This window comes from Musca domestica, unplaced genomic scaffold (genome assembly GCF_030504385.1).
Source record: "Musca domestica strain aabys unplaced genomic scaffold, Musca_domestica.polishedcontigs.V.1.1 137, whole genome shotgun sequence".
Taxonomy (NCBI): Eukaryota; Metazoa; Arthropoda; class Insecta; order Diptera; family Muscidae; genus Musca; species Musca domestica.
Window position 1 is genome coordinate 362,111 of NW_026712187.1, and position 15,648 is coordinate 377,758.

Here is a 15,648-nt window from a genome sequence, read left to right on the forward strand (position 1 = left end):
TATTTGTCAAAAAAAATTGTATTTGTTGGTCATAGTGGGTTCTAGTTCCGGTGGCGAAACATTGCATGTATAGGTCCACGTTTTCGTATAGCCCCCATATAACGGTACCTCCCGATATTCGGTATTTTGATGGATTTTGTCACACTTTTGCACGGATTTGTCTGAGAATTGGTATTAGTTTGACATAACAGGTTCTAGCTCCGTTGGCGAAACATTGTATGTATAGGTCCACGTTTTTTGTATAGTCCTATATATAGCGGTTCCTCCCGATATTCGGTATTTTGATGATTTTTGCCACGAATAAGTCTAAAAATTCGTATTTGTGGGTCATAATTGGTTCTAATGTTTCCATTACCCTAAGGTGGATTGTATTAAAAGTTCGGTCGGCCGAACTTAATGTTTTTTTTTTTGGAATTCGATATTTAACTTTTGGAATGGGTTTTACCCCCTCTGGCTTAACATTGTTTATATTGCCTCGCGTTTTCCTTTAGCCTCTATATATAACAGTATCGGAACTGTTCCAAATTTGGTATTTGGGGACTATAGAAAAACGTTTCTGCCAGCGAAGACAAAACTAAAACTAGAGACTAGACAATGTGTAGTATATGAAGGTCAATAACAGAGCTATGTTAACATTTAAAGCACAACTATAGGATGAAATGTTGTTGATCCCCAATGTGTTCTGTCACTAAAATATTGATTGTGATCGATTGACTGACAGACTTATTGAGTTATCAACGCCCAGACGGAACGGCTGAAGCGAAAAGATTGTAATTTTGAGTGAGGGTCACTATTGGCTTGGTTTTTGGAAATACGAACTAGAACGGTAGGAAAAGTACTGAAGGGTACTAAATATGTATTTGACGAACCAGTAGAGCTAGAACTCTTAAACTTGGAACGAGGGTTACTGATGGAGTGTATGATGCATATAAAAAAACAAGTAAAAAAGCAGCTAAGTTCGGCCAGAACGAACTATTAATACACTCCACCATTTGGAAGAAACTTAAAAAATTTCAAAATCCGAAAACTACCACTTAAATGAAAAACGTTTGTCATAGGCTGTAGTACCCATTACGAACTTCAAATAGGAAATTTAAAAAAGTTCCAGTGAATAATGTCGCTAAAATCATTAAAATATCGGATATCGGGAGGTACCGTTATATCGGGGCTATACGAAGACGTGGGCCTGCATAGGCAACTTTTTTCCATAGGTTGTAGTACCAATTAAAATCTTCCAATACGAAATTTGAACCAATTTTGGTAAACAATGTTTCTTAAATCATAAAAATACCGACAATCGGGAGATATTGTTGTAAGGGGGCTATACGAACTCCTGGACCTGCATGGACACTTTTCCGTCACAGACTGTAGTTCCCATTACGAACTTTAAATATGAAATTCGAAATAATTCCGGTAAATAATGTTGCTAAAATCATGAAAATACCCAATGTAGGGAGGTACTGTTATAGGGGGGATGGCTATACGAAAACGTGGACCGACATGGCCCATTTACGAAGGTAACTTGCCTACTGGCAAACTATGCATATATGCAAAATTTTAGCCTTCTCGAAAGATAGCGTGATTACAACAGACAGACGGACATCGCTGGAGAATTTTACGCTGATCCAGAATATGTATACTTTGTAGGGTCTATTATGAATGTTTCGAGAAATTACAAACGGAATGACAAAGCTAATATACCCTCCATAGGATGGTGGAGGGTATAAAAATGTGAAATTGGAATCAAGCTTAAAGAGGTAATTTTGTATATGTGTACTCATTTATGGATATGTGTACCCGTTTTTTCAAATTCAAATTGTACTAAATTTAGTGCCATTAAGTACACTAAATTTAGTACAATTTGAATTTGGAAAAACGGATGGAGCTGGAATTCTGAAATTTGAAATTAACATTACCGGCGGAGTGTAGGATTAGGATATGGATATGGAGTTTTCGAAATTTGTACTTATGTACACGAAAAGTAAAAAATGGTATTAAATTTGGTACAATTTCGAATTGGGTAAACTGATAAAGCTGGAATACTTATGTGTACAAAATGGTACTAAATTTGGTAAATTAAAATTTTGGGAGAGCCTGCAGAGTTGGAATCGTGAATTTTAGGAATAAGGTTTCTATTGGATTATATGATGCAGGTATTTATGGGAATTTGTACTAATGTGTACTAGCAGGTACTAAATTTGGCACAATTTGTATTTGGGTAAACCTATATGGGTGGAATCCTGAAATTGGGAACTGAGAATATTGTGGGAGTGTTGGATTGGGCTTTGGAAATGTGTACTTATGTGTACCAACAGGTACAGGGTTGCCCATATTCGACGGACCCATGACTCTTTGGGTCCATTCCAATCGACGAGGCTTGTCCGCAGGCAACATTCTATGCGTCAATTGAATTTTGTACGGGAACAAATACAAATCAATGCCAATAATCCGTTGTAAAGTGGACCGAGCCATGCCCAACTGCTAAGAACGGCGTTTTTGGGATGTTCTTGGAGACCTCTCAACACTGGCTCGTACGGCAGCGATTTTATATGGCCTCTTCGAATTAGAAAGAGCCTTACCAGTCGAAAATTTTTCGTATAAACGCTTAATGGTGTTCTTAGAAGGCGCACTTCTCACATTTTTTAATGTTTTAAAAGCACGTTGAGTTTTCACAATTGACTTCTTCTGTTGAATGTAAATTTCAACTATTTCCGAGCGCTCGCGTGGTGTGTATTGGTTCATGGTAAAAATCTGCTTGGACTGACGCTTCAAACGCGGTATGTTATTAAGCGATGTGACATCTGTGTCAAACGTTATGGCGTTGCCAGATGGGTCCGTCGAATATGGACAACCCTGTACTACATTTGGTACAAACTGAAATGGTGGTGAACCGATAGAGCTGGAATTCTGAAATTTGGAAATAAGATTTCTATGGGATTGTATGATTGAGGTATAAAAATTCCTAATTATTTGGTATCAGGTATCTATGTATATAAAAGAGTAGTGAAATAACTGACTGGCTAAACGAGAATCAACTCCCAGACGAAAAGGCTGTGCCTATAATCTTAAAATTTTACACGAGGTGCGTGGGCGTACTAAAAGGGTACGAAATGTACTAAAATTTACTAATAATTTAATACTTTGTATTGGACAAACAAATGCTCACTGATGGAGTGCAGGACAGATGTACCAATGGGTTTTTGGAAGGGTTTTGGTTTTGAGGTTACGAAAAGTTTTAAAATGGTACTAAACTTTTAAAATTGTAAAAATGGGGTGAAGGTAAAAACTTGAAATTTGGCATGAGTATCCATTTTGTAAAGTAAAGGTGTGGGTACATAAGCAGCTTGGCATCATGGCTAGGTATATTAATGTAAAATTATAAGAAAACCACGTCAATAGTCGAGTGCGGCTCTGACATACCTCTATGATATGTCACAAAATATGACATGCGAAATTTAGTGGTCTATTAGTAATAAAGAGATGGTTTTGGAAATGTGTACTATAAGAGAACGAAATGGACTACATAGCACTATATTTGGTACAATTTGGTATTGGAGGAGCAGATAATGCTTTATATCTGAAATTTGTTATTGGGTCGCTGTTCATGTGTAGCACGGATATATGGAGGTGGTAATTGTACGAAAAGTACTGAATTGTACTATTTTTGGTATTGGGTGGAGGAATAGAGATAAAATTCCGAATTTCGATTTTTGATGGCATCTGTGTTTGAGATCTGACGGTGGTTTAGAAATGCGTCCTATATTTGTACGAAAAGTGCTAAATGGTACTAAGTTTGGTATTGGGTTAAGAGATAGAGCTGGAATCCTCAAATGTGATATTGTGATCTCTATTGGCATCTAGTGTTGAGATCTGGTGGTGGTTTTGCAAATGCGTACCATAATTGCTCGAAAAGTATTAAATGGTACTAAGTTTGGGATGGAGATGGATGTAAATTCTTTAAATTTGGTATTGGGTGAAAGGATAGAGCTGAAATTTGATATTAAGGTCGCTGTTGGTTTCTAGGGTTTATATATGGAGACATTGAAATAGTTTTGGACAGAAAAATTAGATTTGGATCCATTGTGCAATGGTTATATCCTTCTTGGTAAACTTCAAAATAAAAGATTTTGAAGACTTTTGGTGTAACAGCTAAAATACCAGGCGTATTTATGGAAAATCACATAAAGGCCACCTTGAAAAATTCGAATAATAAAACAACAGCAATCATCTACTGCAGGGAATGACTGAATTGTGATTATGAACTACGAATTAAAAAAGAGGAAGGGCTGTGAATAACCGAAGGAATCTGTCAGACATCAAACATAAGATGGTTAGGATCAACGAGGTTCCACGGAATTGGGTTTGCTAAAAACGATGTATTTGACGACACATAAAACAGTTCACCATTGACGGCAAAGACATCATAGCTCTTAGAAGAGACGATGTTGGAGCCCCTTTTTGACACTTTAGTTTATCCCCCGGAATGCGGCGGCAACTAGAACTTTGGTTGGTCACATTTTCAGGATAAGATACATCAGAGACGCGTTTGCGAACCTGCATGGTGTCTTGGTGCACTTAGCGAGCAATATTATTATACAATAACATTACAGGGTGAGATGAAAAAACTGCAGCTAACTTCAGACTGCCGTCATTTCTAAGCAAATCGTCCGACAGCTGTTAAAATTATTCCTGTGACAGCTCATTATATTGTTTACAAGCGTACAAAAGCATTCTAGTGAGAATTTTTCAGAAAAAAGTTATTCGTGACGGAATTCAAGCGTGATAGTGTGATTTCTTTATATTTGGCCAGAAAACCACAAGTGGCTATCGTTAGAGCACTCCAGCATTTAAATGTGAATAAATCTTTTGTGTCTCGTACCATAGCCCGTTACCGTGATACTGGTAGCGTAGCCCGACGTCAAGAAAGTGGACGGAAGAAAACCGCAACATCAACAAAAATGGTTCGAAAAGTAAAGAAGCGACTTGATCGAAAACCGCATCGCAGTGGCCGAAAAATGACTCGTGAGCTGAACATATCGCAATATTCCATTCGGCAAATGTTGAAAAATGAGTTCGGGGTAAAGCCATTAAAATTCCAAAAAGTGCAAGAACTTACACCGCAACAGAAAGAAAATAGACTCAAAAGAGCTAAAGAGTTGCTTCGCTTGGCCGAAAGTGATGAAATGCCGAATTTGGTTTTCTCCGATGAGAAAACATTCGTTGTCCAGCAATTTGTAAACAAACAAAATTATCGTGTTTACTTGCCAAAGAGGTCAGCTGAAAATGTGCATCTCCGATTGGCCACCAGAACTCAAGCGCAGGCCATGTCGATGGCCCCCGGCCGCCATAACAGCCGATGGTCGCTCGCCTCTCGTATTAATCGACCGTGGCATCAGACTAAATGTATTCAGTATTCAGCACCATCGCACTCAGCACGCGCTACCCATGAGTGGTTATAAAATGAGGTTCCTCGCTTCATATGGCCACCAAAATCTCCGGATACCAATCCGTTGGACTATTGTGTCTGAAGTAATTTGGAAAGCAATACCAAAGTGTCGAGCACCTCAAGCAAGCGCTTCGCCGGGAATGGGCCAAAATACCGCAGAGCAACATTCGGGCAGCGTGTGACGGTTTCATTGGCCGTTTTGGAGAAAGCTGACCAACTCGAACAAATCTAAACTTATTCTAAAATTTGATGCTATTTCCGACATTTTTTGCTTTCATCCAATAAAATTTAAAAAAAAATATGTGAAAATTATAGCGTTTGACTTTGTTGCAGATTTTTTTATCTCATCCTGTATAACCCAAATATCGAATTGTTATCGAAAAACAAATCTATTATGATCGCCATATGTAAATACATAACAGATGTTTTTTTCCATCCAAAAATAAAAGCCTAACTTTAAAGAACTGTTTAAACATTCCGTTCCAAAAGGAAATCCGCAACAACAACTTGGAAAAATTATTAGCATCGCTTTGCTATTTTTTTCTCTTCGTCATCAGCACGACAAACATAGCTGGGAGTCTTATTTTTAACAAAACAAATAAATGTTATTCAATAGCATGAAAAACATTTGAAATTGATTAGAATGAAAAAATTTTCCAACATATTCCATTGGAATTTCAAATAGAATATTCATTTCAGATATAAATATCTCCCACACCATGCTGCGATCAGCAGTGCAACAGTTGCAAAGCTTCGCTAGAGAGAATATTAAATTATGAAATCCACCACAAGCATTTTGCTTTTGGCCTGTCTAATTGGCTTTGCCGTGGCCGAAGACTATTGCAACAAAGATTTGTGTTGGTATGGAACACACGTTGCCTGTGGCCATAATGGGGTAAGACTTCGAACTCGAAATTTAAAAATTATTTTGAAAATATACATCTTTTTCTAACATCCCTCCAACACGCAGCAATTTGCCAGGACATGTCCCAAAGATGCTGCCCTGGTCAAAATAGATCAGAACTTGAAAGATCGCATTGTGGCTGACTTCAATAAGAAACGTAACTTCATTGCCGGTGGTGGCGACTCGAATCATTCTCCTGCCTGTCGCATGGCCACAATGGAGTGGGACGACGAGCTGGCCAAATTGGCTGAGCTGAATGTCAAGCAGTGTGAAATGGAACATGACGATTGTCACAACACTCAGAGCTTCCCAGTGTCGGGACAAAATCTTGCCTGGATGACCTACTTTGGTACACCTCACATTCCAAGTCTTATCGATGGTTCGATTCAAATGTGGTACGATGAACTCAAGGATAGTAGCATGAAATACATCAGGAGCTATCATCAGCATGAGGAAAATGCGTAAGTTTTATCGCCAGAAGTTTTACCATGAAAGAGTGGGATATTAATGGAAATTTTGTTAATTTCAGTGTCATTGGTCACTTCACCGCCATGGTTGCTGATCGCAACTATCGCCTGGGTTGTGCTGCCTCTACCTACACCGAAACTGGCAAAGATTATTCATCATTCTTGTTTGCCTGCAACTTTGCCTTCACCAACGTTTTGGATCAACCCATCTACACTGACTGCGCTAGACCCGCTAAGGATTGTGCCACTGGTGTCAATCCTAAATATCCTAATTTGTGTTCAACATCGGAAAAATATAAGGTTACATTCTTTTAGGAAGCGGAAATGTTAAAACAAAATAAAACATACAAAAAATTATTTGCAATTTGTTTGATTTGCATTCTTATACGAAGATCAAGTTAGAAGGAAGTTTTTAATCTTCGTCTGAAAAAGGGCAGTAAAAAACTGTAACTTCGGCCGGGTCGAACTTTCAAAACCCTCCACAATTTGAGATAAATTTGAAAATTATAAAAAATACATTGAAAAATACTGTTTAATATCATAAAAATGCCGAATATAGGGAGTTACAGTTATATTGGGGTCTATACGAGAATGTCGACCTGCATAGACAATTTTCCGCCACAGGCTGAAGAGCCTGTTCCGAACTTTAAATACGAAATTTGAAACAATTTTAGTAAGTAATGTCGCTAATATCATCAAAATACCGAATATAGGGAGGTACCGTTATGTGGGGGATATACGAGAATGTGGACCTGCACAGACAATTTTCTGTCACAGGCTGAAGTACCTGTTACCAACTGCAAATACGAATTTTGAAACAATCCGGGTAAACAATGTCGCTAAAATCATTAAAATACCAAACATAGGGAGGTACCGTTATATGGGGGCTGGAAGAAGATATGGACCTGCACAGACAATTTTCTGTCATAGGCTGTAATATTCATTTCGAACTTCAAATACCAAATTTGAAACAATTCCGGTAAATAATGTCACTAAACTCATTAAAATACTGAATATCGGGAGGTACCGTAATATGGGGGCTATACCAAAACGTGGACCTACATAATATAGATTGGAGTAAAATTTTATCAACCGGCTAGAGTGATTTCCACAGACGGACAGACGTTCGGACATCGCTAAATTGACATAGAATTTTATGTTGATCAAGATTATATATACTTTGTAGGGTCTAAAATGTATATTTCGAGGTATTACAAACGGAATGACAAAATTAATATACCCTCCATACTAAGGTGAAGGGTATAATAAACAAACAAACTTATTAGGTGACTTTTTTGAGGTTCAGGAGGTAATTGTAACACCAAACCACTGCTGACAAAACCACTGCTGATATTCTCCTCATGCATGCCTTACGAAGACCCGAATCCACCATGCAATGACATCATTATATTGGGGAAAGAACGACAAGAATATAAGAGGTGAGTCGGTATTCAATTTTATTGTTAATGCTCGATTACACGTGATGTTAGAGTCATATGCAAAGTGAGATTTTTTTAGCATACATTGAGGGGCTCAATAATTCCTTTTAGAATATAACCTACGAGTAGGCTTTAAAAATGCTACAGATAATGGTGGAAAAATGCACTTTACATATGACTCTAACATCATGTGTAATCGAGCCTTTAATAAAAATCTTCTAATACAGACCAACTTCTCAGAACGGTGTAAATGGGGATATTATTTTAATCAGATCACAAAATAATATTCGTTCGAGTGTTTCTTTTGGATTTAAACAAAAATCGTATCGGGATTTAAAAGGGACGAACTAGGAACAATTCAAATATCTCACGTCATAGTTGAACTATGTTCCTCCAGGTCTGTAATCAACAAATGATGTCGAGAAAACTGTGAACGCTGCCACGTATGTTCTTTGTTCAAAGTACGAGAAAACTCTCGATCACCTTCCCTGGGAGGAAACCCCAGCTGGGCTGTTAGACATAGCCCTTTCTATTCTTTGTAAAACGGCAAAGAGTTCATATAACAGCGCCTGCAGAGCTAAACGTAGTACTGATTGGAACGCCAATAAAGCAGACTTCAATAAGTATAAAATTGAGTTAAAGAAGTCAACACGTAAATGTTGGACCAGCTTTTGTGAGTCTATAGAGGGAGTGGATAATGATGTCAGATTTCGTAGAATAGTATCTTAGGACCCCAAATCCATGGCAGTATAAAGTCATATGATAGAACATGGACAAACTCTTGTCTGGAGACTCTTGAATTTCTATGAGGGACCTATTTCCCAGATGGTAGGTATATGTGTCTGAGCCGGTGTTGGCTATCTTGTAGGAAGTCTATAATGCTTGTCTCCGGTTTTGCGTAAAAAGAGGTAATGGTGACCTGTATCCTCAAAGCTGGGAAACCTACACTGTGGTCAAAGATTACAGACCGATTAACATTTCTTCCTTCCTTTCTGTTGACGATCTTAGATAGATCATATACCATAAGAAATTCATATACCATAAGCACATCGAAACACCCTTATGTCAAAGGTCGGTAGTGGCGACCGCATATTTGAAGATGTGGATACGTTGGAAAGAATATGGGAACCCCCAATACTGCATTGCCAGCTCATTATGGAGAGGCCTTTCAATAAAGTGTAGCTCGAGTCGATCCATAACGCTCTCTATGCCACTAGAATTTCCTCTATTTCCTCTAAGTAATACAGGCATGGGAGAGATACACCATCGAGTCATATCATATGCTTATTATACCCTCAGCCATATGATTGCAGACGGTATATATGATTTCATACTATCAAAGCATGCTTAATCGAAAAAATGGTTTTATACCTTAGGTTCCTTTAGACCAAATTCGTTTCCGGACATTTGGAATCAATCTAGTGATGTTCGTTCGCCTATTTGGATGGTTGGTGCACACGACAACTCTCGAAGGGACAATTCTATTTGGTCCAAACTTGGTACATCGTAATATTATTATCAAATTTAGATCGAGTTCGAGATGGGCAATATCGGAAGGTCGAAATTTTCAAAAAAAAAGAATCATCTAATTTAACATATCCTAATATCTAACTTAACAAATTCTAATATTTGTATGAGTGCTAGGTCAGGTGCGAAAATGGACAATATCGGCCCACACCACCAAGTACCTTCCCCACATAGCGTCAAAATTTGGAATAATTATAACTCTTATAAAATGTGATAATAGTTCAATTGTCTTCAAATTATACACATCACAATACTTTTACTAACCCATTAGCTGGTGTGAAAATGGAATATATCAGACCACTCCTTTTACCACGCCCACAAAGGGTCAAAATTTTGAATATCCGTGAAGCTCATAAAAAGCGAAATTAACATCCAATTCCAATCAGATTTGGCACATCTCAATATTTCTATCAGCACATGTCTGGCGCGTTGCAGTAATTATATCATATTTATTTAGCTCCAATACGAAATGGTCATTCCTTCAGAACCTAGCCATTGAGGGTCAATAATTTGAATAATCATAACTGAAGTCAAAATTTATTTAAATAATCGAACATTGGCTGAGGGTATACTTCTGTCGGTGTCAATTTTCACACATTCCAATACAACGAACGTAAGATCTGGTGTGAAGATGTATCGGTCCACCCCTTCTGTTACTTTCCCTACAAAGGGGTTACAATTTTGAATAACCCAAATGCTCATAAAAATGCTCCTTTTAAATTTGGCAAGTCAGCGATGTAGGTATAGACTAAAAAGTTGTCTCATCTGTTATCTTCGAAAAAAGTGCTTCAATAGATGTCGTTCATGCTGTGAGAGAACTCAATTCTCTCAAAACACAAAATATTAAATATTTTTATGATTCTTTATTATTTATCAATTAAAAACGAAACAGTGACTTTGTTTACTTTAACATTATCCAAATATGTAGTGAAATATAAATATATAGAACTTAAATAGCAGAAAAATGAATAAATTGTTTTCGAAGTCGAGTGACTTCACTAGCCCTGAGTGACTTGACTGGCCCAAGATCAACAATAGTGACATCTGCCGGAAGGGGTAAATTTTAAAACTTTTTAGTCTATACCTTAATTTGTCTATGCTGAGAGTGTACATCTGTCAGCAAAAGAGACCGTTAATTTTTAACTTTTTTTAATTATTAATATCTCCGTTCTTTAAATATTATTTACTCCTCTCTTTTCATTATTAAAGTATCTCTATTCTACTTAATTCTCTGTATTAATAGATGATCTCTTTCGAACTTACTTTCATAGACATGTATAGTTTACCTTTATTTGTCTATGCTATTGTAACATTCTCTCTCTCCCTCTCTTAAGTAAATTCTAATGCTCTTACATTTATTAAATCAGTTACTCTGTTATTGCCTAATTGTACCCAACATACCAAAAATACAATACAGCTTGAGAATAATATTATGAAAATAGTTTATCATAAGAATTTTTCAACAATGCTTGAGAAACACTTTTTTGCACAAACTTTTCTCAAATCTGTCCTTTGTTGACAAATTTGTTTTGATTTTTTTTGTGAAAATTGTCAACAAAAAATTATTTTCTTTGGTTAAAATCAAAATCACGCGAATTTAGGACCCATTTCCGGACGAAACTCTAAGGTAATGATGAATAATAAATCTGGGAATCTGTAGTATAAATTATTTCAATCTCATTTCAGAATGGAGGCGTCAAAAAGTTGCAGGAATTCAACAGAAGTGAAGAATAAGTGGAGGAGATACAGAAGCTCAAATAAGGGGAAAGAAAGCATCTAGGTATCAAGGCAACAGGATGCAGTGACAGCTGGGATGGCAATCAATGAATGAAATGTGTAAAATAATTAAAAAATGAATAAATAAATATTTTTTACCATTGAAAAAATAAGCTTTATAAAATATTACTTTCGTAAGCTTATTCTGCAATTACAAGAATAAGCTTATGAATAAGGGTTCCTTTTCGATTATTCTATAATTGTTAAACAAACATTTTTCAATGTTTTCTCAAGATTTTCTCAAGCTTTAGGCTTATGTTTGTAAGCTTATTAAAATATTATTCTCAAGTCAATTTGGTATGTTGGGTAATTACCCAACATACCAAAATGGCTTGAGAATAATATTACAATAAGCTTATGAACATAAGCCTTAAGCTTGAGAAAATCTTGAGAAAACATTGAAAAATGTTTGTATAACAAGTATAGAATAATCGAAACGGAACCCTTATTTATAAGCTTATATTTGAAATTGTAGAATAAGCTTACAAAAATAATATTATAATAAGCTTATTTTTGTAATAGTATAAAATATTATTTTTTTTTAGTTTTTAATCATTTTTAACGTTTTTTCTTGATGGACATCCCATTAGTCACTGCCGCATGTGGCCTTGATACCCTGACGCTTTCTTCTCCCTTATTTGAACTTCTGCATCTCTTCCACTAAGACTACACATTTATTGAACTGCAACTTTTTTGATGCTTCCAATCTGAAATGGGATTGGAATAATTTATGTGAAAGATTCCCGGATTTATTATTCATCCATACCTTAAGGGTTCGGTCCACAAATGGGTCCTAAATTCGCGTGATTTGGTTTTTTGCCAAAGAAAATAATTTCTTGCTGACAATTTTCACAAAAAACCAAAACTAATTTGTCAACAAGGGACAGACTTGAGAAATGTTTGTGGAACATAAGTGTTTCTCAAGCATTGTTGAAAAATTATATTTTTATAATATTGTTCTCAAGCTGTATTGTATTTTTGGTATGTTGGGTACTACCAGGACTACAAATCAAAGAAATACAAACAAATTTTTATAAGTTTATTTTTTATTTTGTTTTTATTATTTTCATTACCTAAAAGAATGTAACCTTATATTTTTCCGATGTTGAACACAAATTAGGATATTTAGGATTGACACCAGTGGCACAATCCGTACCGGCTTTAGCGCAGTCAGTGTAGATGGGTTGGTCCAAAACGTTGGTGAAGGCAAAGTTGCAGGCAAACAAGAAGGATGAATAATCTTTGCCAGTTTCGGTGTAGGTGGAGGCAGCACAACCCAGGCGATAGTTGCGATCGGCAACCATGGCGGTGAAGTGACCAATGACACTGAAATTTTAGAAAATTTCCATTAATATCCCACTCTTTCATGGTAAGGCTTCTAGCGATAAAACTTACGCATTTTGCTCATGCTGATGATAGCTCCTGATGTATTTCATGCTACTATCCTTGAGTTCATCATACCACATTTGAATCGAACCATCGATAAGACTTGGAATGTGGGGTGTACCAAAGTAGGTCATCCAGGCGAGATTTTGTCCCGACACTGGGAAGCTTTGGGTGTTGTGACAATCGTCATGTTCCATTTCACACTGCTTGACATTCAACTCAGCCAATTTGGCCAATTCATCGTCCCACTCCATTGTGGCCATGCGACAGGCAGGAGAGTGATTCGAGTCACCACCACCAGCAATGAAGTTACGTTTCTTATTGAAATCAGCCACAATGCGATCTTTCAAGGTTTGATCTATTTTGACCAGGGCAGCATCTTTGGGACATGTTTTGGCGAATTGCTGTATGTTTGGGAGGATATTAGAAAAAGATGTATATTTTCAAAATAATTTTCAAATTTCATGTTCGAAATCTTACCCCATTATGGCCACAGGCAACGTGTGTTCCATACCAACACAAATCTTTGTTGCAATAGTCCTCGGCCAAGGTCAAGCCAATAAGGGAGGCCAATACCACAAAAGTCTTCAATGCGTTCATAGTTCTATGCTTGCCAGTTCTGCACTGTTCTTTGGGGTAGTGATGGAAGATATTTATATCTTGTCTTGAAATTAAATGTTCTATTTTCAATAAAATACCAATTTTATTTATTAAAATAAAATTCACTTGTTTTTCTCGATATTAAATAATGTTTGTTTATTTTGAAATAGTCTCGAATGGAAAGTTTCGAGACATGACGCAAATAAGCTTACGGAAAGTTGAGGAATGTTCGCAAGATAGATTTTCTTTTTGGCAACAAAATATTTACACAGTCTTTGTCGAAAATAAAAAATTAATTGATATTTTTAGGTTACAGAAATATACAGTTTGTCAAATATTACTTTACACACACACACTTTGAAAACAATTTTTTTTTAAATTTTTTATGATTTATGACAGCAATTTAAAAAAAAAAATATTTATTTAAATATTTATTTAAATTATTTAAATATTTATTAAAAATATTAAAATATTAAATTAAATATTAAAAATATTAAATATTAAAAATATTTATTTTTTTAAATGCGGCCAGCAATTACCCTGCATCGTGTAGATTTCCACACAACCCCTGAGGTACTACACATTGTGCGTTGCCATTTATATTTTACATGGTACGGCATCCCAACGTAGGCCTACAAAAACCATGCGTTGCCTCTCTTCTAATACCGGCGGGCAGCCGTGATAGGCTATGGCCAACCAAGACTTTATTTCTAAATCAATAGAAATAAATTACAACGATATGTATCCCCTATGATGCACACTATGAACTGATATACTTACCTTGCTATCCTGTTCCATATACTTACACTTTGTCCGAAAGTGGCACATAAACCAGCTTCAAAGTACATTTGCCAAATAGATTTTAAAATAAATTTGAATTTTAAACATTTCATGTCACTGATTTTTAAAGAGTCTAACCTACTCGCAAAAATTGAAACCAAGCCATCAACTGAATTTGAGCAATGGAATACTATGCGACGATGTAATCTTGATTATTTTAATATTGTGCCTTGGGCGATTATCCCCCTTATGGTTGTTAGTGTTTATTTGTGGGAGTGGAAGTTATTTACGGAATTATATTTAATTACATAATGCACAACTTCCTTTTTAAAGGACTTCGCCATAAGGGGAGAGTTACTATTTAAATTGTATAAAATTAACCCACACTCCTTGCATAAAACCAGTAAGGAAAAGTCAAAAGTCGGGCCGGCCGACTATATGATACCCTACACCACTAAGCATATTTAGTAGAGCTCCCGTAATAAAAGAATTTATTTGAAATAGATCATACCACCTATCTACATTTGGCTTTCGAGCAGTTTTAATTTGGTTTCAGGGGGATCTAATATACAGAGTGTGATAAAAAAACTGCAACAAAGTCTAACGCCATAATTATATCCTCAGCCATATAGCTGCAGATGTATCATTTCATACGGCCAAAACGTGCCTCATCGAAATAACGATTTGAAACCCTAGGTCACTTTACATCGTAATATTATTGTCAAACTTAGATCGAGTTCGGAGATGGACAATATCGGTTCACTCCTTCTGGTACCTCCCCCACAAAAGATCGAAATTTTCAAACAACTATATTTTACTGCTCAGAAAGAGAAAAGATTATCCGAATTTGCTCCAACTTCGCAAATACCAGTATTTGCGTCAGTGCTAGGTCAGGTGTGTAAATGGTCAATATCGCTCAACTCCATCAAGTACCTCCCCCACAAATGGTCAAAATTTTTAATAGTTATAACTCTCATAAAATGTGATGTAAGATTCCGATTGTCTTCAAATTTCACACATCCCAATATTTATATTAACCCAAGGTCTGGTGTTAAAATGGACGATATCGGTCCACTCCTTCTGGTACCTCCCCCACAAAAGGTCGAAATTTTCAAAAAATATATTTTTGCACAGAAAGAGAAAAGATTATCCGATTTTGCTCCAACTTTGTAATTTTGAATAATTACAACTCTTATAAAACGTGATGTAAGAGTCCGATTGCCTTCAAATTTCTCATATCCCAATAATTGTATTAACCCTAGCTCTGGTGAAAATGGAATGTATCGGTTCACTCCTTCTAGTACCTCCCTTGGAAAAAATCGA

At 36.3% G+C, this 15,648-nt stretch overlaps 2 protein-coding genes across 2 annotated transcripts; one reads left to right on the forward strand and one right to left on the reverse strand.

Annotated features, from left to right (window-relative positions):
* Positions 1-6,184: 6,184 nt before the first annotated feature.
* On the forward strand, positions 6,185-7,132 carry LOC131801006 (antigen 5 like allergen Cul n 1-like). The gene is made up of 3 exons (XM_059118928.1): positions 6,185-6,341; positions 6,417-6,811; positions 6,880-7,132. The coding sequence occupies exons 1-3, from the start codon at positions 6,222-6,224 to the stop codon at positions 7,130-7,132; spliced, it is 768 nt and encodes a 255-aa protein (XP_058974911.1). The 5' UTR covers positions 6,185-6,221.
* Positions 7,133-12,594: 5,462 nt separating this feature from the next.
* LOC131800990 (antigen 5 like allergen Cul n 1-like) lies at positions 12,595-13,615 on the reverse strand. Its single transcript, XM_059118909.1, has 3 exons — positions 13,426-13,615; positions 12,955-13,349; positions 12,595-12,885 (listed from the first exon to the last, which is right to left on the reverse strand). Exons 1-3 carry the CDS (start codon positions 13,543-13,545, stop codon positions 12,633-12,635), a joined length of 768 nt encoding a protein of 255 aa, XP_058974892.1. The 5' UTR covers positions 13,546-13,615; the 3' UTR covers positions 12,595-12,632.
* Positions 13,616-15,648: the final 2,033 nt, after the last annotated feature.

Bases quoted from the DNA above. Each gene is read 5' to 3' on its own strand.
- LOC131801006 (XM_059118928.1), top strand. From the start codon at position 6,222: ATGAAATCCACCACAAGCATTTTGCTTTTGGCCTGTCTAATTGGCTTT. The intron at 6,342-6,416 runs GTAAGACTTCGA...TCCAACACGCAG, and splicing joins TTGCCTGTGGCCATAATGGG to CAATTTGCCAGGACATGTCC. The intron at 6,812-6,879 runs GTAAGTTTTATC...TGTTAATTTCAG, and splicing joins CATCAGCATGAGGAAAATGC to TGTCATTGGTCACTTCACCG.
- LOC131800990 (XM_059118909.1), bottom strand. From the start codon at position 13,545: ATGAACGCATTGAAGACTTTTGTGGTATTGGCCTCCCTTATTGGCTTG. The intron at 13,350-13,425 runs GTAAGATTTCGA...CCAAACATACAG, and splicing joins TTGCCTGTGGCCATAATGGG to CAATTCGCCAAAACATGTCC. The intron at 12,886-12,954 runs GTAAGTTTTATC...CTAAAATTTCAG, and splicing joins CATCAGCATGAGCAAAATGC to TGTCATTGGTCACTTCACCG.